The sequence below is a fragment of the Lycorma delicatula genome, chromosome 3, assembly GCF_047948215.1.
Source record: "Lycorma delicatula isolate Av1 chromosome 3, ASM4794821v1, whole genome shotgun sequence".
Lineage (NCBI taxonomy): Eukaryota > Metazoa > Arthropoda > Insecta > Hemiptera > Fulgoridae > Lycorma > Lycorma delicatula.
In genome coordinates, this window is record NC_134457.1 from 644655 (window position 1) to 668242 (window position 23588).

General features: G+C 29.7%; 1 protein-coding gene across 1 annotated transcript in view; it reads right to left on the reverse strand.

Annotated features, from left to right (window-relative positions):
- Positions 1 to 2080: 2080 nt before the first annotated feature.
- Positions 2081 to 23588, reverse strand: part of ssp3 (SCAPER domain-containing protein short spindle 3) — a 140682-nt gene continuing 119174 nt past the window's right edge. Inside the window, exons 23-27 of the mRNA XM_075359329.1 lie at positions 18607 to 18744; positions 18109 to 18337; positions 13169 to 13318; positions 10917 to 11087; positions 2081 to 6334 (exon numbers count right to left, since the gene is read on the reverse strand). Of these exons, the coding sequence (XP_075215444.1) occupies positions 6257 to 6334; positions 10917 to 11087; positions 13169 to 13318; positions 18109 to 18337; positions 18607 to 18744 (766 nt within the window). The 3' untranslated portion in view covers positions 2081 to 6256. The remainder of the gene's footprint in view (positions 6335 to 10916; positions 11088 to 13168; positions 13319 to 18108; positions 18338 to 18606; positions 18745 to 23588) is intronic.

Below are 23588 nucleotides of genomic sequence, written 5' to 3' on the forward strand. Positions count from 1 at the left end.
CAGTTAGTTAGGGAGCCTTAAACAAGTTGTAAATTTTCTTAAAAGTGTGAACTTTGGAAGTGTTAACATCGCCGTCGTTGTATTATGGAGTTAATTAAGCAAGTAGATGTTACAGTTGGTAAACGATATTTATCACCAGTGTGTTTCAAATTGAAGTATAGTTACATGTATACATTGTTGATCTTAGCGGTCATGTGTTTGATAAAGACGGTGATAACGTAATTATAAAGATGATCTTTGATCCGCTGAATAATGAAAAATTTTATTGTAACTTTGAATGCAGGAACAATTCTATCGGTCTTATCAGCAATAAAGAAATAGTATTTTTTGGTTTTCTAGGCGAAAACGATAACGTGTAAAGGCCTTTAAATTAAACGATTCATGTAACACGATGTTGGTTACATTTACATTAAATAGACTAACTACGACTTGTCTAAAGAATAATGTTCTCTCTGTTAACTTATTTACCGCAAAGGAAAAGAGATTCACCACCACCTCACGTGTTGCAAGTGATGGATTAAGAGGTTGTGATGAGACAGATTTGTTTTCCGATAATAAACAACAAAATAAGGAACCACCGCTTGTTGCGCATGATACGGAAGAGGATTCTGATTGGCTTTCTGATGCATCCTGAAGTCATTCTGATATTAAGAAGTATTTTCAGGGAAAGATTCAAGATTATTAAATAATTCCAAAGCGAAAAATAAAAAATCTATAAATATATTCCTACATTCCTTAAGGTTATGCACGATAGTAACGAACATAATTTTCTGCTCTTTTTTTTTAATATTTTTACTTTCCCGGCTAGAGATCTATCGCTGCTGCGATAGCATAACAGGAAAGTGTGGCAAGCGACTAAAATTTTAGTCGCTTGCCACACTTTGGAAGGAAATACTGTGGGTGAATATGGGCTGGGCAAAAGGAATGAAAGAGGGGGGACGACTTATTGAGTTTTCCATGAAGTGTAATTTAGTAATTAACTGCCAACACCCAGTTTAAAAATCATAATAGAAGAATATACAAATGGAAAAAGCCTAGTGATACTGCAAGGTATCAGATAGGTTATATCATGGTTAAGCAAAGATTTAGAAATCAACTTGTCGACTGCAAAGTTTACCCTGGAGCAGACAATGATAGCAACCATAATTTAGTGATAATGAAATGTAGATTGGGGTTTAAAAACCTGAAGAAAAGGTGTTAGATGAATCGGAGGAATTTGGAGAAGGTTGAGGAAGAGGAGGTAAAGAAGATGTTTGAGGAAGATATCGCAAGAGGTCTGAGTAAAAAAGATAAGGTAGAAAATGTAGAAGAAGAATGGGAGAATATTAAAAAGGAAATTCTTATATCAGCAGAAACGAACTTAGGCAGAACAAAGAGAAATGGTTGAAAATCTTGGATGTCAGAGGATATATTGCAGCTGATGGATAAACGTAGAAAGTATAAGAATGCTAATGATGAAGAAAGTAAAAGGAACTATTGACAGTTAAGAAATACTATAAACAGGAAGTGCAAACTAGCGAAAAAAGAGTGGATTAAAGAAAACTGTTCAGAAATGGAAAGACAAATGATCATTGGTAAAATAGACGGAACATACAGGAAAGTTAAGGAAAATTTTGTGGTAGTTAAATTAAAATCTAATAATGTGTGTTATCTAAAGAGTTATACGCAGGAAATGAATTAGAAAATGGTATTATAGAGGAAGAAGATGAGATCGAATCATGAATCATCGGATGCGATCTTGAAGCGAGACTGTGATGATCTGGTGTAAGCGTCGTTTGGAATGATTCAAGTTTGCTCAGGTCTGTCTTAAATAATGTACGCATTTCTATTCAATTTTGTTTCCACAAGCGCCGCTTCAGCGAAGCAAATTTTGTGGTCGCTTGAACGATTCGACTGTGGATTTCTGTCGTAGCATACTTTCTTCTCCTGGATCGGTGAAGAAACTATTTATTTGCTTTATACAAACAGAATAAAGCGACAAATAAACATGCGCTTTACTTTAGAAAATCTATACGGGGCGTTACATATACGCTGGCTTCTACACACAGTACAGGAACATGGAAGTATAATAAATTTACAGTTTAACATAAATAATTTAATTTTATTACAAGAGTGAGAAATTGCACTTATTTCACATTCAGCTTCAGTACATTATTACATTAATTTATTAGTTATAGAAGTATGCAAAATAAAATAAATTATACATATGTATAATAATTGATTTAACTGAAAACAAAAATAAAAAAAAAAACTATCGTACGAAATAAATGTAAATGCAAATGAATCTGATGAGATACTAGCCAAACTTCATTACAAAAAAAAAAAATATATATATAAAATAAGCAGATCATCCAACTTTCATGAAATCAATAACTTTTCTGTATTTTTCTAAAATGTTGTTATTTACTGAAATCATTTGATGCTTTTTAAGTTACAACCGCATCATAAATAATCACAGTAGATAAACCCATTTTTTTTTAATTTTGTTTATTCGGCTAAATTAAATGAAATTTTAAATATTGTACAAAACTGATTCGCACCTGGCTCAAATTTAAATTAAGAGAATTTCAAATATTATTGGAAATATTTAATTTAGGCTAACAGATTTGAATTGTGTAAGCAAAATTACAATCGCTATGTACATAAACAAAACAAACTAATAAATTTTCATACACTCTACTTATAGAAAATCAGATGATACAGTAACAATAAAAAATGATTAATAAAAAATTATTAATTCTAATTCAACTAAAATTACATTGCATCAAAATAAGTGAAGATATTTAAAATTTTATAAATCTGCCACCGGTCACAATTTTCTGTATTTGTATTACTTTAATTTTTTATAATTAGCAAAGAGTAAGAAATAAACATATGCGATTTAATACTTAAAAAGAGTGTTCACAACTAAGAATATTTTTTTCTACAACTGTATTAAAATGTTTGAATCGTGAGACTAGAACCTGCATCATTAGCAAGGGTCATTATGAAACAGATTTTCATTACGATACAAGTGTCAAACCGATCAAAAACCTACTTACTCTTTTCAACCGCTGATCGACCAGAAGCAGGTATTATTTACTTTGATTTTAATCCGATTTAGTAGTTAGTAAGCAGAGGTTAATTTGGTAGTATACAGATATTTAATTAACTATCCGTATACTTAGAAAACTTAGTTAAGTTTCTATGTTACACTGTTTATCCTTTTGCTAATTATGTTGGACACTAATGGACTCTTGCCAAGTTTACAATACTTGCCAAGGCGTAATTTACTTTGCACTCGTGCATTAATGGCTATCATTATAGGCTCACTGTATAATGCACTATTATTCAGTAAATAATTAAGCTACTTAATGCTCCATTAACATATTCTCATTTAGAATAGATGTGTTTGTTTGTGCTTTACTAACAAAGTAATTTACTACAGACAATATAAAACAAAACTTCAGTTCGCTAAGCTCCTAAAAAATAATGATAAAAATAATTTCTGTGATACTGAATCCTGTAAAAGTAAAAAAAAATTAATCCAGTTATTTTTGTTTCTTTCAATCAAAATTCCTGGAGATAGATTAAAAAAGGTATCTCTGACTAAATAAAAGAATTATTCATCGGTAACACGTTAACCCTCAACCGCTTATGATACTTTATTACAAATTAATATATATTAAAGTAATAAAAAAGAATTTATATAAAGTTCTCTTTTTAATTTTACTTACAGATAAATAACATCTTTCAGAACAGTGTATATGATATGTTTTCACAGTTAGTGAGGAAGAACGAAATTAGAATTTAAAAGCATTAAATTCTCCATTAAAATATAGTAAATTCTGCCAAAGGTAGAATTTACTCTTGTTTTTTGAGTTCAGACATTATCTAATAAGAAATATCGCAGATGAATGTAGATAAAAAAAGTCGAAGGATAAGATTTTAATAAATAAATAATAAAATAAAAAAGGATAACAATGGGTAAACCAATAAATTACAATACATTCATTATTATATTTAAATAATTCTCCCTGGATCAGCCAGTAGATTTTTGATACCAGCTACATTTTTTGATAGTAAAGACTAAAGTTTTTCTTAAAATCACTGTTTTAATCTAAAGAAATCAAAATTGCTCTAGTAAGTGAAAAAATAATCGATAAAAACTAAAAATTATTTTAAATGTAGGAAAAAAATTCAAACCAAGTATTTAAATCAAATGAAACTATCAAATATTTTTATCAGTAAAGCAAGAAATCCATCCGAAATGTTTTTTTTTTAGTTTGTACAGATTAAGAAAGATTCTCAAATGTATTTCATTATTTTGGTGAATATCAAAACCAGAATTCAGTAATAGCTTTTTATTTTCAACATAGCAAAAGATTTATACATGAAAAATTGATATTCCACGAGTAATGTTGTTACCATTTTGTTAAAACCTTTTGATTCACCGATAGATATGAGCATGGTGTCACTTACTCATATTATAGCCACAAAAAATTACTTTTGATATAGAATAAGAGAAACACAAACTCAAACAGCTGTATAAAGCTATAAACATTTTCATATCGCTGCAGTTTGACAGGCAATGCTACAACGATCAGATGAACTAAATGTGCAAATGTAAATCATTTCTACAATGTTTAAAATAACAGCTTACTTGTTAAGAGATATTTGATCGTGTTCCATTACATGTCGTGATTAAAAATGTAGATGTTAACTAAACCGCTATATAAATCATAGGTTGTTTCATGAATACCATGTCTAAAATTTGCGATATAAAAAAGAAACAAATAAAATAAAATAATTAAATCTTACTTGATTTTGCTTTACAGAGAAGAAACAACCTATAATAAGACCTTTAACAAATAACACAACATCAAATAAAGATATAAATCATTCTAAATATTACCAATACTAAAAATAAAATTAAAAATGTAAGACAGGCTATTTCTTCGATCACCTTCTACAAGCATTGTTTTTTTTTCAACCTCCGATCATGCTTCTAAGTAAACAAGAGATAGGCGAGAGCCAGGTCTGTGCATTGGTGTCTTGCTGGTTAACTTTATGGAGCAGAAGACAACAATAATAGAAGAAGTTTATTGTGAATCTTTACATCGCCTCTACAGAGTGATCCAGAACAAATGAAGAGGCATGGTCTTATCCGGTGTGGTTTTGATCCACGACAGTGTGCAAAACCGCACTGTGCCAACATGATGCAAGACCTTCTCAAACAAATCAAGCAGGAAATTTTCAACCATCCATCGTACAGTCCAGACCTAGCATCTAGTGATTTTCACCTCTTTCAAGAATTGAAGGCACGGTTGGCCAAACAACACTTTGCCACCAACCAAGAACTTCAGGAGGCTGTCAAGACATACCTTACATTACTGGCGGCGAACTTCTTTGAAGTTACACATTGGAAAAAGCTGGTGTCATGATGCAACAAATGCTTCAAAAGTTTTGGCAATTACATAGAAAAATAAGTTATACTACTCAGCTTTTATTATAAAATCATTTTGTTATGTCAATGTGTTCCTTTTTTTTTTTGTAGCCATCGGAGGTTGAAAAAAAAATAGCCCTTGTATATGCGCTTTTGCTGAAATTCATAAAAACGTGAAGAATGGCATACAAATATTAAAAGTGTTTATCGTTCGTATATTCTTTAGCATTTTATGTTTGTAAACTATAAATAATCTTAAAATAATAACAAAAAAGTTACGCTATTAGGGTATAATCTAAAAAGAAAAGCCTGTATCTTCTAAAAAAAGAGTAATTATGAAGAATGCTCAGAAAAATTGTACTAGACCGAAGCGGTTTCAGAACTGAATGTTAATAAAATTTAATTATTAGTTAGGTACTATACAAAAAACAGAATGTAATTTTGGCTCACTTTTGATAGATCAATCTTTAGATATACCACTGTAATAATAAGCCGAAATGGAGTTATTAATAGAAATAAATAAATTAACAAACCGAATTAAAATTCAATGATTACAAGAAGCAATGTAATATGAGGATGGATTTGTAAATTGAACATTATTTTTTATAGATTATACAAACACAGTATCACAAAGTAAAGATAGAATTAATTAACTTCTTATACATTAAAATTCTGGAAAATTTCTTGTAACTTAACTAAATAATAATAATAACAGATAATATATATAAATATAATGAATACATAATACTAATGAATAATATTTAGCTACAATATTACAGATAAAAGTGTTATACAACATTACTATCACAGTTAATTAACAATACTAATGCATTAATTTTTAATTAGTTTAATTAATAAATTGTTATTAGCAGCGCCTTCGTTTGATGATGCCAAAAAATCTTCAAGCATCTGTAAAAATTAAGCATAATTAGTAATTTAAAAAAAATCAGACCTAATTTCATTCTCTTTAATAAAAAAAACAAGTAAAGAAAAACCAATATTATCATAAATTCCATAGGAATAATATAATTTTACTGATATTTCTATCATGATCCGAGTTAAAACAAAAGAAAAGCTGGTCTGGATCTTATTTTCCATCATGAACCACATTTTTTTTCATTTTGTTATAAAAACTTAATTGATATTTACATTATGTTTAACCTCTGTTGAACTCTTCAAGAAAGTAAAGAGAAAAATGGTTAACTGATCGTTTGCTTTTGTTCTCTGAACCAACTTCAAGAATACATCTCAATAAATTTACAAGTAAAAGCATTCAAGGCAAATATCATTCCTTAAATTGTCAAAATATGTGACACCCTACAGTGTTAGTGGATTTTTCAATCGTACACGATTAGCTGTAGAAATAACGTCTCATCTTTTGTGAGATTAATATTATCTATTTTTCATTAAAGAAAAAAATGATAAAAAATGATTTTACTGAAAATTCTATAAATTTTCTTAAACTGACAAATGTCATAAACATTTTAATTTTAGAAATAGTTAATTATGTTTTTTTATAGTGATAAAAAAAATATAGTTTTCGGAAATACAACACATCATACAATTAATAAGGTGACATAAACACTTCTATTCATCATATGTGCATGTAATAAATAAATAACAAAATTATAAAACTTAATAGTCCTGGAGTACATTTCTTCCAGGTGGAATCAGTAGAAGTTTTTAAATATTTATATTTAAGCTTTCAGTTCATACGCATCAGTTTTATTTTACATCATATCTCCAAATTCCTCTTCTTGCATTCATCGAGTTCCTGCTTGTTTTTCTGCAAAAATCCTTTTTATCATACCACATCACTCTTTTGCAAGTTCATGCAAATTTTAGATAAGAAGAAAACCAAAAATTTTAAATATAGTAAACTTTAAAAAGATAATAAAAGATAATGATAATTCTTTTTTAAATTTCAACTTTTTAAAGTCAGTAACAAATAAAATGCTCTTAGGTTGTCTAAGTTATTTGTTCTTAATTTGGCGCAAACTTCAAAAAATAAAAATTTATGAAGATTAAATATAATTTTTTTAAAAAACCTACTTTGTTTTTTTAATCTTATTTTTACTTCTTTTAACTTTTGGGATGTAGACCCCCAAGTTTTATGACAATTCTTTTCTTAAAACTCAATTTATTTTTCTTTTTAAGAATTATCGACCGGTGTAAAAGGTGACCTCCAGTAAAGTCCATCATGGCTAGGAATGGAGAGGGTGGGGTGGTAACTGCGATTGTCACAAGGCAGGTGCTTCCCCTACAGAGGTCAGGATGTCCCTGAAGAATCATTTTCATGTATTTTTATATCATTAATTGTTACTTTTTAAAAAAAAAAATATAAGCTGTAGGAAGAGTTTACAAATTCTGTAACATTACACTAATGATTTTACTGTTTTTTTTTTATATAAATTAATTTTAACTTGAAAATGAAAATGCGATTGGCCAATACTGAGTAACATCGGAACACTTTTTAACAGAAAGAAGATTTTACAATCGGCATTAAAAAATATTTTCAGCAAATAAGATGAATATCTCAGAGAGTAAACCTAAAAAAAAGTCAATGATTAACTACTGAAGCTACAACAAACCGGTTCCTGAAATACATTGTTAATAATTTTAATAAGCGATGTAAAAAATTAAATAAAAAAAGTCATAGAGTATGACTGTGAGTAATGAAATAATTACAAATAGAACCTTAAAACAAAACACTTTTGTAGTTTTGTTCATCTAATAATTTGAAAGGCTAAAATACGCTAAGAAAATTAAAAAAATAAAAACTCTGCATCATTAATTACGCATCTCAAAACAATTTCCTCTACATAACAGTTATATTTTAACAGAGATTATACGACGAAAAAAAAATTATTTACAAGACCCATAAATATCATTCTCGAATTTTAATAAATAATATTTTATAATCTATAAAATAGATTAAAATCTTGTAACAAGAAACTTTGAAGATTTGCTTGTAATAACCGTTACATCAGCCGATTCGGTGAATAACAATGTAGAGCAACAGCCTTAAGCATGTGATAATCCTACATTGTGAAATGCATTAACATATTAATTACATACACCTCATCTAGCAGGATATATGTTCTAGGAGTGTTATGCCGGTTTGATTAGATTAATTATCTCTAATAATAATGATATTAATATAGCCACAATAATAAATAGGAAATACAGTCTATCCAATCATGAAAACTTATGACAGTAATTGCTGGTTATTATTATTATTATTACTCCATGTCTAATTTTTTTAAATTAATTTTAAGATACTATCATAAATTATTTTATTATAAATAACAATAACAGACTGATTTTATCGATTAGAAGAACCAGTTATGATGTACCATCAAGAATGGTTTGCATACTACCAGCTCTAAGGAAGCCGTTTCGGAAATATTTCTTAATAAAACTGAATACTTTCAACTCCTAGTTTATTAATTTAATTGTTATACATGAAGGGAGATCGGAATGGTGAATAGGTAAAAGACCCCGGCTTTAGATATAAAGCATATTTAATTCAGAATATAACACAGCAATGCAATTTAATAAAATAATTCTTAAAGGCCTAACAAATTTACAAATAGAAAGCTAATTTTAATTCTAAATATTATATTATGATGTACAAATATTTTATTGTTTCTTCATTATAGGCAAAGTCAACTCTTAAAAGATGACAACTGAAATTTTAAAGCATTAGAATCATGTTAATACACGCTCAATATGAATTAAATTGGCTATTAACACCTAAAGTCATTGCAAGGTGGTTTTTACTTTCTAACATTTTGAAGTCTAAGGTATTTATGAATGTTTTAAACAAACACTACATAAAAGGATATTTTTCCTTTACAAAAATATTTCTAAACTGACCGATTATTTAGATTTTATTTACTTTATAATGTAGATAACTATCCCCGTTAAAGACTATATTTTAAAAATTGCATAACTACTAATAAAATCATAAAAAAATTTAAAACAAAGTAAAAGGAAACCTTAAATTTTACCAACATAAAATAACCATATTCATAATGCGATTATAAACAACAATGAAATCTAATGTGTCACATCAAGTGACATAAGTAAACTAAAAAAAAAAAAGGAATTCATAAAAGATTATGTAAGTTAGTAACATAAAAAATAAGCTAACCGATGCTGGAAAAAATATATATTTAACATGTCACATTAGAAAAGGAGAGAATGAATAAAGTAAATCAAGCTTGAAAGTGTCAACTGTATTTCATAATTTGAGGTCTCTGTTTCTGCCAGCAGTATTTTGAATTAGGTGAAGCTGTATTATCAATACATTAGAAAAAATTGATTTTATTCTTAGTGTATTTCCGATTAGCTGAAAAAACCATAAGCAGTAAACATCTACTGACAGTCACTCATAAAGATACTCATCAGTGAAGATACTCATAAAGATTGCCAGAAGCATTTTAAAGTAAGTTTTTAAAACATTTCATAAGAAACTTTGGTTCGGCTAATTACAAAATTAAAATTTTAAATTAATATCATCACCAATAGTCACAAACAAATCCGTAGCAAGGAAACAAATTTTTAAATGTGTATTTTTTTAATAAAAAAACATGTATTGTTATTAAGAGAAATACGGCAAATAATATCTGTTTTACGATAAAACTTCTGGAGTTTGTTTTCGACACATAGTATTTTAAATTTTAAAATGCTTCTTTAAAATATTTTTGCACGTATTTTATATCTTTGAATCTAATGCTGCCATACCTGTGTATTAAACTTCTTTTTTTTTAATATTTATCTTCAGATGTTTTTTATCAGTATTCAGATAATCACTACCGGTTTTATTTATTTATCAAACTGAAAATAAAATATATTATACTGATTTCATAACATAGTAATTAAAATTGAGTCATTCAAACTAGAAAAATGATGAATCAGTCTTAACGGTCCTTTGAAAATTTAATACTTCATGATGACCATCCAACGTATGAAGATTTAGATTTATATTTAATTCTTGTATTATACTGAAAATTCATATAAACCGATGCATGCTTTCTTTCGTATTATTAATTAAACAATTCTGTAGTAATTACACAATTATTTTATTTGACGTTTACATCAAATTGAAAAATATTAACTCAAATTTTATTAAACAAATAATTTAACTCATCATCCTTAAATAATGTTGTTTATCGCACAGTGCTTTCTGAATTTTATTTTTGCAGAATTAAAATTACGAGTCTTTATTATTTCTGCTCTGATATTAAACAGGCGTCTTTTAGTTAAACCAAAAATTACCAATAACCTGTACTTTAGCGAAGTCTACCGTATTAATAAAAGTTATAAAGACATGGAATTAAACATTTATATGACTAATTTAAGAATAATAATAAATGAATGCATGGAATTTATAATAAAAATACATAAATTAAATTAAATTAATAAATAATCAAATATATATATATATATATATATATATATATATAAAATGGAAATATATATTTACCTGATAAGTAAGTTCTTGTTCTAAGATAGCTTTGTTACCAAGGTTATCCTTACAACAAGCAAGCAATGTAGGAAATAATATCTCACTTAATTCTGGTTTACTAAAATACTCAAACGGTAAATTGCATAACTGTTGTAATACAGTAGGCATGCCTCCCGACTGTAACATCATCTGAAATGTAAACAAAATTATTTTAATAATAATAATACACATGGAGTAGTAGAAAGTTTTATCTAGAGCGTTCTGGGTTTGAATCCTATTTAAGCTATGAATTTTTTGTACTCAACAAAACTCATCTTTCATGAATAATGGAATCGAACAATCGGCCTGTAGTTTTTAAATTAAATAAATTATAAACATAAGAATGTTCTTACAAACAGGAAAAAATTATATAAAGTATAATTTTGATTAAAAGTCCTAAATAAAAGTGTAAATTTCACGCTTACATGTAGATGGTTCCACGACTGGAAAGTCTCGATATATAATAATTTTGAAAATTAAACGCGTATGAAGCAAAGCAAAACAAAATGCCAACAGCAGAAACTACATTTAAGGAATGTCCTTCACATTTTTTTTAAAATCTAGAGTACAAATGGGAAAATGAAAATTAGCCTCCTGATATACTTAATCCAAACATATAATTATATTTAACGATCAGCAATCATCTTCTGAATACATGAAAATATGCTTCTAGAAGATTTTTTTTAAAGGTATCGCAACTCCTTCATCAGTAGTTGGTGCAGAGGGATTTTTGAAGCTCCTCTAGAAATGATTAAGAAAAAACCAATTTTCTGATCGATCTGTGCATTGGATTTATTTATTTTACATTCATATATTTTTTTAAATAGAGTACTTTTAAATTTCATATCGCTTGAGCATGTAACATTTATGGGTCTCATGTTCTATGTACAAAATTTTCTGGATTTTGTTAATATCTTTCATGTGCGTCCACTTTTCCATAAGATTTAGAGAATTAATCTTTTTTTTTTTTTATTTATAGCAACTAAAACACAAAAAATAGTTTGTTTTTAATGAACATACAAAATCATAAAAAATTGGAAACAGGACTATGTTATTATTATAGGTTGTACTACAGACTGCACCTTGAGCCTATTCCTTATCAAATTAACAATTTATCTCAGTAATTGAGTGGTATTAAACAATCAGTTTTATTAACTATTATTACATCGATGACAATTTAATATACAGTCCTTTTTATTGATAAAATAAAAATTTTATCACATGAAAGATATGAACCTTAAAACAATCAACAAGAAATATTACCTTCTTAACAAAATTTAAGGGCAGTCATTTCTGTGTTCAGATGGTTTTTCACAAAAATGAATTTTAATTAATTTAAAATTCTAAAAGGATATTAGGTACTGTTTTCAACAAAGAATCCTTGTTTATAAATAAGTTTTCTAACTAAAATTTCAGTTGACATTTTTTAAAACCCTTTTGCTTACTAATAAACCAATTTTATATTTTCAGTTGATGTTGGGCTATGGCGATTTATCTGGTACTCTATACTTACAATGAGCCAAATACTCCTCCTTTATTCTACTTTTTTTTTAATAGTCTGCCTTATGTATTCTAAATTGCAATTAATGTCTTTTGTCTTTACAAATCAATTTAATCATGCAGCTCAGAATTATTTAATCATGCAGCTCAGAACATGCAACAAGAGCTCAGAATTATCTTTAGTATTTCTGAGAACAAAGGATGTAGATGTAACAATTAAAACGTTAAGGCTATGTTTTTTAAGATATTTTCTACACTAAATTCTACTTTTTATATAGACATTAAAGTTCTTTTTTGTTTACTGTTAATGATTTTTTATTATTTTTAAGTAAAACTATTGAACTCGGCTGTCTGTTTAATAAAATTTATTTATGTACAGATAAGTTTTTCAGACCAAACGGCTAAAACCATTGCATTAAAAATTGCCACATTCATATAGATCATTTTTTCAAAACAAAAACAAATCAATGTACAACTGGAATATGTTTTTTGAGCTCTTTTATTCAGTTTATATGTCAGTGGAAGCTTGTGCATTAGAATATATCATCAAATACTTCTAGCTAATGAAAAAAGACATTAGCGATCGGCATTTACAACTGCAACTAATAAGTAACAGGTGTAGAAACTACTGCTAAGTCATGAACATAAAAAAACACCGATAAACTCATTGAAAATTAACCGATCAAAATAATTTAATTAGTCATGATTTAAAGTAAATATAAATAATTCACCTGATTATCATAATGTTTAACGGCAAAAAATCCAATCAGAGGTAACAGTTCGTGCAGCAGAAACTGTTCTTTTCTACCGGTGCAATACCATAACAAGTAACTAGCAATATGTCTAAACTGTAATGATAATCCTTCAGCACCTAAAACAGCCTGGAGAAAAGTAATATATAAATATTAATTTAAAAAATTTTAAAATAGGGTAAAATAATAAAATATTTTTTTTATAAGTACAATCTGGTAAAAAATCATCACTTTTAAGTGATGACAAGTACGTCGTGATTTGTATAATTTGTTAAAGCAGATGGATAAAAAGCAATCTAAATACGCTCATCGATACATTTCTATCGTTTCAAAAAATCATTGCTGCACGATAGAAATATAACGCATTACCAAACATATCTGATAAAAACAAAAGAAAAAACGCATGACCGATATCATAAAAACAAAAGAACAAATGTAAAACTGAGATGACTTTTGGGTTTTTATACTTTCTATTGTAATTTTTATTGCTCATACGGGATCAGAGTTGATCCCTACACAAAAAAAAGAAAGTAAATATGAGATGATAGATAATCAGAGCGAGGTAAAATAGAAGAGTGTAAGTCTGAGTGTAAAAGGAATAAATGAGACTGGAGAAAGATGAAAGAGGAAGTTTAAGTACAAAACGTGAAAGTATAAGCATTTCGAAAGATTTGCATTATTTTTATCAACAGATGCGGTTGAAATTTCAGAAGAACATAAAAAAAAAAATATATAAAATACTTGTGCATCTTTTATGTCGCATACAAACAAAATAATAAGTTGCTGGAATTATTAATATTAAGCTAAACAATTCTCATACTGTAAATAAAAGAAGAGCCTGAAGTCTCCTTACAGTCTTTTTCTGGAATTCATACCCACAACTTCAAGATAAAAAATGAAATGTGATGGCGCCTTCACATTCCAGCATCGAATTCATCACTGTATATCATTTGGAAGCTTGTCAATAACAAATCAACACGCATAACTGAAGAGATACACAGGAACTAGTGCTACAGTGATATATAAATAAGACTTGTTTTAATAAGTTCTTCTTTTGATGTCGCTCCCATTAATCTTTCTCAGTATTTATATAGTTCCTTACAAACGTAAAAATTTAACACACAAACTTTTAAATCATAAACAAGTAAAAAAGTTAAAATCTGACAATCTAGATAGCCAGGGTAAAAGTTTACCAGCCCGCTTAAACCAATGAATGACTAACTTAGGGCTGTTGCATATGAATAGACTATTTATAGTTTAATAACAGTTACATGCAGTACAGGAACAGTGTTTTCATAATCAGCAAATCATCATCTTGACAAAAAATAGTACAATTTAAGTCTGGCTGTAAAATGCGGGGATAATGTATCAGCAATTGTCATTGTATAAATCAAGCCATTATGGAAAATAAAAGAATTCCACCATAACTGCCAGTCGTATTACAGAAAGCGATCAATGAATTGGGTTTTCCACCGCTCTTTTCATAGAGTATAATACACTGTTGTATATCAAGATGCCAACCCTATCAAATAATAGCAGGTGATATGCTTCAGATGCGCAATATCTTCATTTTGTAAGACAAAGGACTGGCCAGACTGTAAATATGATTCTGACAAAATAACTTTAGTATAACAGATACTTTACAAGAGCATACCAATAACAAAGTTTAGAATATTTAATTTAAAGCGATTTGGATTGCAAACTTAGAAAGAAAATACTATTTCTATCAAAAAATTGATGGCATTATGTATTTTTTCTTGACATATCTTCTAAAAGTAACAAAAGAATTCAAGATTTAATTAAAATCGTTCCAGGGGTTTTCGGACAACTTCTGAAGGTTTTTTAATATATTTTTACCAAAAAAACAAAATTAACTATTAAATTATAGAAGCATATTTCCTAAATAAAATAACAAAAGAAATTGAACAGCATCCGCCCAATGTTCATCCAGATGCAGCCAGAGTCATGAACGAAAATGAAGCACATGAACAATTACAAATCATGATCAAACAAAATCAGTAAATTAAAAAATTACTATCATGATTTCAAAAAGTGAAAATATTCTGGTTTGTCGGCAATTCGATGTAAGTAAATAGATAGTATTTAATCGAATAAACAATAAAAATTGGTAAAACATAAATATTCAAATAGAAAGCGCTTACTTTCTATTCAACTAGTCTGAATATAATTGAAATAGAGTATATAGCAATCCATTAATGATATGGAGGAATAACAGAAAAGTACACAAAATTTTTACTTAAAATCTAAAATTGTGTGGCCATTTATGTCAGTTATTAAATGATCATCATCAGTAAACCGGGAAATAATACGTATAAAAAAATAAATTACCTGTACATAAATGCGTCATAGGAAATTGACCTCTTTCCTCGGATAAACCCATGAAAGAGCGGTCATTTCATGAACTGATTTTTAAAAAATAATAATTACACTTGAGGATACATACAGCAAAAAAGTGGAAAAAAGATTAAGCTTAAAGTAAAGATGCGTTTAGGTCACTACAAATATGGAAGATCAGAAAAATCAGCAGCAGCCTGACAGTGTCTAGAAACTGATCCTAAATTTTTGTTAATTAGAAACAAGTTTAAAAACATGGGCATAATAACCAAGAAATTAGGGGATTTTGACAATAATAATGGAGAAACTTCATTGTCGAATGATGGGCACCAATATCTTAGTAGCGTTTTAAAATTTAATAAAATCTTTTTAAAAGTTGCCTACTACAAGAACGATAAACCATTATTTCCTTCCTTAAATGTTACTCAAGGAGGGGGATATCTGTCGCACTGTTTTAAGGTTCTTACTATATAGTGTATTTATTTCGTGCGATAAACTTTCATCTTACCCAACCTGTGAAATGAGATGGTGTGAGCACGCTGAATTGGAAATATCATTGATTTCAAACGTTTTTTTGCTAAACGTTTGCTTACAACTGGGATTGCCTAAAATGAAAACAGTTGTTTTAAAAAATATATACAGCATATTTTTTTATTCTTATTACACTATTAAAAATATTCGTTTTAGGGTTTAGTACATATTTTTTTATTTGTCAATCATTATTTCTTTTTTTTTTTTAATTATAAATTTCTTTTCCTTTCCACACTATTTTCTCAGTGCCTACTGATGATGACTGTTCTAACAATCGAAATGACCATCTAATTTATATTTAGAGTAAAATCTTTGTAAACAACTTTTTCAATGAAATCTTGTTTCTTAATACATTTCAATAGCAGTTTAGTGTAGATATTTGTATTTATCATAAATACTACTGAAATGATTAAGGTAAGGAAAAAATTACCTTTTTTTATAAGACACAACTGAACATAAGAGGTACCCTAACAAAACCTAACCACATTCATATGGAAGTTAGGTGATCCTGATTGCCACATGTTTTTCACCATCTTCAGATTACCTTCGAATTTGATGGGTTACGAAGATATTTGGTGAAAGTCAATATGCGGTAACATAAAAAAGATGACACGAAAATGTTTACAGATTCCACAAATGGTTGCCTCTAAATTGATTAAATTTTCTAAAAAAAACTTACCTCGTAATAGTCTGGCAAATGAAAGAATCCGCATGACTTTAGGCTGTAATAATTTCTCAAAAAACTATCATAAAAAAGTGCAATATATGCAGAACCGAAGTTTGTTCCTTCCTCTACATTAGTTAATACTGAACTTATCTGAACCACCTCTTATTCAATCTAATCTAATCCAATCCAATCCGGCCAAGAGAACTGTAACGTGCGGTTTACATATTTTAAAATTTAAGCCCTTATCTTGACCCCCATCAAGTTTCAGGTCATTTCAACCAAAACTTGGAAACTGCAGACTTTTCAATTAAAAAAAGAACTCTACCTCCATATCCTGCTGCGGGATCGAAATGATCTTTTCACATTAATAACCAGTATTAGAACAGAAATTCAAAAAATGTTAAATGTTAAAAAGAAAGAATTAAGTTAATTAAAAGCCAAATTCACTTCAAAACTTTCCTTTAATGGTCCGTATTGCTTCAAAAGGCTGTAAGGGCGCAACTTCCTTGCTTTGAAGGTACAGTCACTCGCCCTATGGTAAATCCCTCACTATGTTATTACTGATGTTAACGTCAATGTTAGTTAGTTAACTTAAGCTTATGTCAAGCTATTCTTTATAAACAAAAGGAATACAAAATAGCCGTTTCTCATAACTAAATTTGAAATTAAACTGTACTATCAAATATTTATCGTTTGAATCTAATAGAAACATCCAAATTTTATTATCATACCTCTTAAACAAATGTTGATCGCGACAACAACAATATTGTCCTGCAGATACACATCCACTTGTGTCAACATACTCGTATTTCAACGTATTAAGTCGCATACTTTATAAAATTTTTTTAACAAAAACGATTTTGTCAAAATTCTGGAGGCTGGAAATAACGAGTACAAAAAGGCCATAAATGGAAGGATAAAGCACTAAGAAGAAGTGTGTGTGTCGACCTAGGAAACATTGGCGAGATCAGCCTCGATACTGATTGATTTGTGACTGTCATAACCGGATTATACCCAATACGTGAAGAAGAAGAAAATAAAGGATGATTTTAAAAATATTTTAATCTTTGAAAAAGGAACAGACGGACAGAGACAAGCAAGCCAGTTCGACAGACAAATACCGATGAAAACCTAAACATCGGGTATCGGGGAATTTTCAGTCGTAAGATTAACTTGAGAATTCTTAATACGACCGTGAACGACTACAACAGAACGTGACTGCAAAACTGTAGAAAAATTAAGAAAGGGGTTTAAAGTCAAACAAACGTTAACGAAACACATCCGTATGCGGCTTAGATAAATAATAACCCTATCGTAATTTTCACGATAATAAAAATAAATAAGTTTACAGCCGACTCTTATTTACCTGGAATAAATTAAGATGCATACTGGCAACAGCGTTTAAAAGACGTATTGTTGCTATGGCAACATCTAGCGTATGATCCGGTAACGGCGGAGGTGTAGCTTCGGCTTCTCGGGGCGGCGATCCTTGATGTAACAATATACCGTACAACATAGAAACACCACCCATTAATTCTGTAGCCTTTAATGTAGCGACTAATTGTGTCGGATCTGTACTGGCTCCGTTACCGCACCTGTTAAATCGAAGAAATAAAAATAAAATCAAGTTATATAGCCTACAAAAATTATGTTCGTCGAAAAACTATTAACTTAATAAGTTTTATAAAATATAATTGTTAAGAAAAAAAAAATATTGTAATTATTATATTTTTATTTCGTTTTAAACAATAAAATTTACTAAAATACTTGATAAATTTACTAAGTACATTTCAAGTTAAAAAGACATTTATTTTTTTAATAAACAGAGGAAAAAGCGGGCTAATAATATTCCAATTAGAATTACCTAACGTGGGCGAACGAAGTCAAAAGTTGTATAGCAGACAAAAGAAAAGACGCAATTTGCGGGTCACCGTCCAACGGATCCCTCACTCTTCCGCAATATGCCGCCAGTCGATCTACTATTCCGATACTTACGGAATAACTAGAACAGAAAAATAAATAAATCGATTAAAAAATACAGCATAAAAATAATAACCTAGCTGTTGCAGCCTGATGTCCGAGATATTTTAAACGTCTTCTATTTCGAATTCGTTTGCGCATTTAATCGTCTAAAATAACGTACAATGTAATAACCGATGATCGACCTTAAGTTTAAAAATTAGCAGAGGAAACGGCACTAACAACAAACAGCAAGGACGCATAAAGATAGAAAGAGAGAATTGTACAAGACGATACGGACATGCTTTTTTAAATTTTTGTTAAACTCATTAAAAGATCAACACCTAATTAATCAAAACCTATCGTTATCAGAAATAATCGACATTCAAGTATTATTTCTATAATTAAAAAAAATACACCCGTAAGGATGGCAGGCGACCGTAGTGTTCACATTGAAGTTAACACCGGTGCGTATATAAACGATAAACCCCTTAAAACAATTAATATAATATTAAATTTTATTAAATTCAACTTGCCTAAGCCAAACTCAAATAAATAATAACTTCGCATCGTCGGCACAAATTTTATTTTGGAAAAATTTTTAATTTATCACACTTCGATCGTGCGTGAAGATACGCAGATTTCATCAAAAATTTACTGGACAGTAGAAATCACGATGTTCTGTAAGATTCTTGAAAATAATAACGCGCAGCATTTAAAATCAAAACTTAACTGCAATATACGAGCAGAACAATAGAGAACAATTTGCAAAGTTCCGTTGAGATTCTTTTTGGAGTTCTTCCCGAGACAAAATTGTACGATTCTAGCACAAGCATTACGGTTCTTAACCGAAGATTTAATAAAAAACTTACGAATCTTCGTAAACGGAAGTTTCTGTCTGGACAAAATGAAAAGCCAGTTTTATTTCCCGTTTACCAGAGAATTCCGCGGACTGTAAGAATCTTCCGTCGTGAACACTCACCGGTATAGTTATATTTTCAAAATTGCCATTTTTTTTTTTAGATTTTTAATCGTTTTCTACTAGATAATAAAGAAAAAGATTACGACTTATATAATCGCTAGCTTTTTTTACGCGTAAATAGTTTGAATATATGATTTTATATCCTATATTTTCAAAACATTATCGATTACAATTAAGATGTTATTTAATTTTTTGTTCAAATTTTCTAATCCAAATATCCAAATGAAATCCGGACCGATTTTCATTATTTCAATTCTATTACCTTAATTTTTTGTACGTTAATTTGATACTTTCATTTTTCTCTACATTCAATTTGGATCGTTTTCGAATTCGGTAGAACGATATAGAAAAATGTTTTAATTACATAAAAATTTCACTAATCTTTTTTAGATCCTTAATAATGAGGTCTGTAGCTTAACGCAAGAGCTTCCCGAATCATCGATAAACTCAAATTATTTAACTTTATTATGTTATTATACGAGGTGTGTGAGAAAAGTAATGAGACTGGCTTTTTACTTACCAAAGTTTTTATTTTTTTTCAAACAACAATATTATCCCTTCAAAATAGTTCCCTTGGGCAGCTATACACCGGTAGAGTCGTTGTTCCTACTCCTGGTAGCCGCGCTGGAAGGTTTCAACCGGTAGGACATTTAACTGGTCGGTCACAGTCTTTTGAATGTTCTCCAGAGTTCCAAAATGTGTCCTTTTAGACGCGTTTCGATTTCGGGAAAAGAAAAAAGTCACAAGGACTCAAATCAGGTGAATAAGGGGGGTTGGTTGAGGAACCGTAGGAATACGTTTTGAGGTCAAAACTACCCTGATGGAAATAGCCGTGTGAGACGGGGCGTTGTCATGAAATTGTCACAAACCTTTCGCATGTCCAAATCGTCTGTCAAAATTTGATGCAAGTTGAAAGTGTTTAAATTTAACCGTTCATCCTTATTGTTAAAGGCCGGTCTGATCTCACAAGAACCCTCATACGCTCAACGTTTTCGTCAGATTTTGAAGTCGAATGTCTCCCTGAGCGAGGTTGATCTTCAACGTGTTCTCGGCCTTCCAAAAATTATTTGTGCCGGCGGAAAACGTGCGCTCTTGATAAGCAATGTTCCTCATAGGCCTGTTTCAACTTTTCAAAGGTCACACTCGCGGATTCCCCAAGTTTAACGCAAAACTTGATCGCACAATGTCTCTCTAACTTCAGATGCTCCATTTTCGTAACGCACAACAAAAACACAACTTCACTGATGGCGCTGTCAAAAATAACGTGTTGGCTGAACGGAGTTGAAACTCGTACTGATCATGTGGAAGGGACGAACAAACCGGTCAAACACAGACCGATACACAGCGTTGCCAGATCGTTCGAGTGTTACCAATCTCATTACTTTTCTCACACACCTCGTACATATCTTTGATCAGCATATACATAATCCAAAACGGATATTTTTATAATCCAAAACGTATTTTTAATACGGGTATATTTATTTCTCTGTTTTCCAATTAAAAAATTTAACTTTTTATTTCAAATACGTATTCTTCGCAAATCCTCCGCTTTCATGAACCTTTTTCGTGATAATCCAGCACGCAAGAGATTTGTCATTTCAGTTTGCACAGTGTAGCAAACAGCAGTCCAAAACCTGTCCTGATCTAATTAGATTTAAAATATAAGAACAGTTTATTATAAATTTTCAAAGTATTTTTTTTTTTTTACAAGATAAGCTCTAGTTTCGTTATTTTATCTTAAACTATTGTTTTTATATAAAAATTTTTTTCATAAAAACAATAACCTAAGGTAAAGGTATGTTAATGTAATAAAATATATATGTGTGGGGGAGGGTAAATTTTTTACTTTCCCGTCTGGATAGCGCTATAGCAGAGCTGCAGTTCTAGAAGAGAAAGTATTGTAATCGGTCCGATTTAGGCATATGCGGTTTTCACCGGATCTTGAAGTTTTGACAACGAAGAAACCCAAAAGACTAAAAAACCGGATGGAAATTTTCCGGATGTTAATGTTCGTTGTACTTCTGTATTCGGTGTTGACCTCTAAATCAGCTTATATCTCCACAACTACTGGACCGACTTTAATTAGAAAACATTTATTAACATTTTAAAAATAACACTGTTTAAAAAATTTTTTTTTGAAAATCGCACCCCCACCCCAAAAAATTCTGTAAAGTACTGCTATGTTGCGACGTTATAGGTAAGTGGTATAATTAAATAAATGAATAATATTTAACGCGTAAAAATAGTAGCTCGGTCTGGATGGATCTCGAACTCGATCGCCCGGTCGACTCTGTATCTGGTGCGTTAAGCGTCGCGGCTACACCGGTCCGCCGACCGTACAAACGGAATTTGTTCTATCTAACCTGTGAAATTATATTAATTCAGTCAATGCCAACCGTCGCCGCTAATACCGCCATATCCGCGCGAATTAAAAACGGTATGCGCGTGCGCTTTAGTTAGAATCATCGAATTAAATAAACGAAAAAAAATATATTTAAATAAAATTATAAATATTTTAAATTAAGTTGTGTGTGTGTGTGTGTGTGTGTGTGTGTGTGTGTGTGTGTGTGTGTGTGTGTGTGTGTGTGTGTGTGTGTGTGTGTGTGTGTGTGTGTGTGTGTGTGTGTGTGTGTGTGTGTGTGTGTGTGTGTGTGTGTGTGTGTGTGTGTGTGTGTGTGTGTGTGTGTGTGTGTGTGTGTGTGTAAGCCGTGCACCAGAAATAACTGTCTCGTCAGCTTTTTTTTTATACTGTGATTTCTTCCCAGTGCCAGAAGTTCCAGAAGGTAGATCCACCGTCTTTAAAAGTTAAATTTCGCTTTTTATTTATTTATCTCTTAAATTACTAATGTATTTAACGTTTGATTTTTTCAAACATTTTTTAATTTATAACCTTTAATTAACTTTTAAAATAACTTTAACATTAAAATTTTTAACTTTTAATTTATATAATTATATTTCATTCTAAAAAAATTATGAATACTACAGAGCTATGAAGTTCGTAATATAATAAACGTAAAATTAATTTAATTAATTAAAAGGTTAATTCGTACTACACTTTATAAACGTAAAACGTAAAACGATTTCATACAAAATAATTTATATAGTAGCTCAAATAGATAAATAAATAAATACAGTACAATAAATAAACAGGTAAAATAACCGATTAATAATTAAACGACAAATTTAAATAAATAGATAATAGCAAAAAATCTGAATACAGTAGAATAAACAATTATAAAAAATAAAAATAATAAATACAAGTCCGTATAATTTTGAGGTCTTACTTTGGTCGCAACCAGTTGCACGTGTTCCCGTGCCGGGTTCTAGAAGTGGACTACAGGAGGAAAGCAGAGATAGCTTGTAGGGAGGACCCGCCTTTAAATTTTACGTACACTATATTTCATTTTTTGTGCGTATTAATGAATTCATATGTTTTTGCGTTTTTTGTTTGTGAATTTTTTCCAACGGCAGAATTTAAATCTACAGTTATGAATATAAAGCTCCGTAGTCAAGCTCGTGAAACGGTTAATAATGTATACGATTTTATGAAGAAATAAACTATAAAATAAAATGATAAATATTTAATACGGATTCAAAAATGTGAAGAAAGAACCGCTGCAGTTTGCGGGATATCAAAATTATAAGTTCAAAAACTCCGAAAAGAAAAGCAGGATCTTCTTAAATCTGAATCTCGGTCGTGATAATTCAGCAAAGCAAAAAGAACAAACAACGTTCAAAATTAGGTAGTTTTGATCAAGGCGTTCTAAAAAGAACAGTTTTTAGTTTCACGCAAAACATAATAAACTTCCTACATTAAATAAATAACGTGAAGAACTTCAAAGGAATATTCAATTTCAGGGTTCTAGAACTACAGCGCTACAGGATAGTAGCTATCCTGTAAGAAC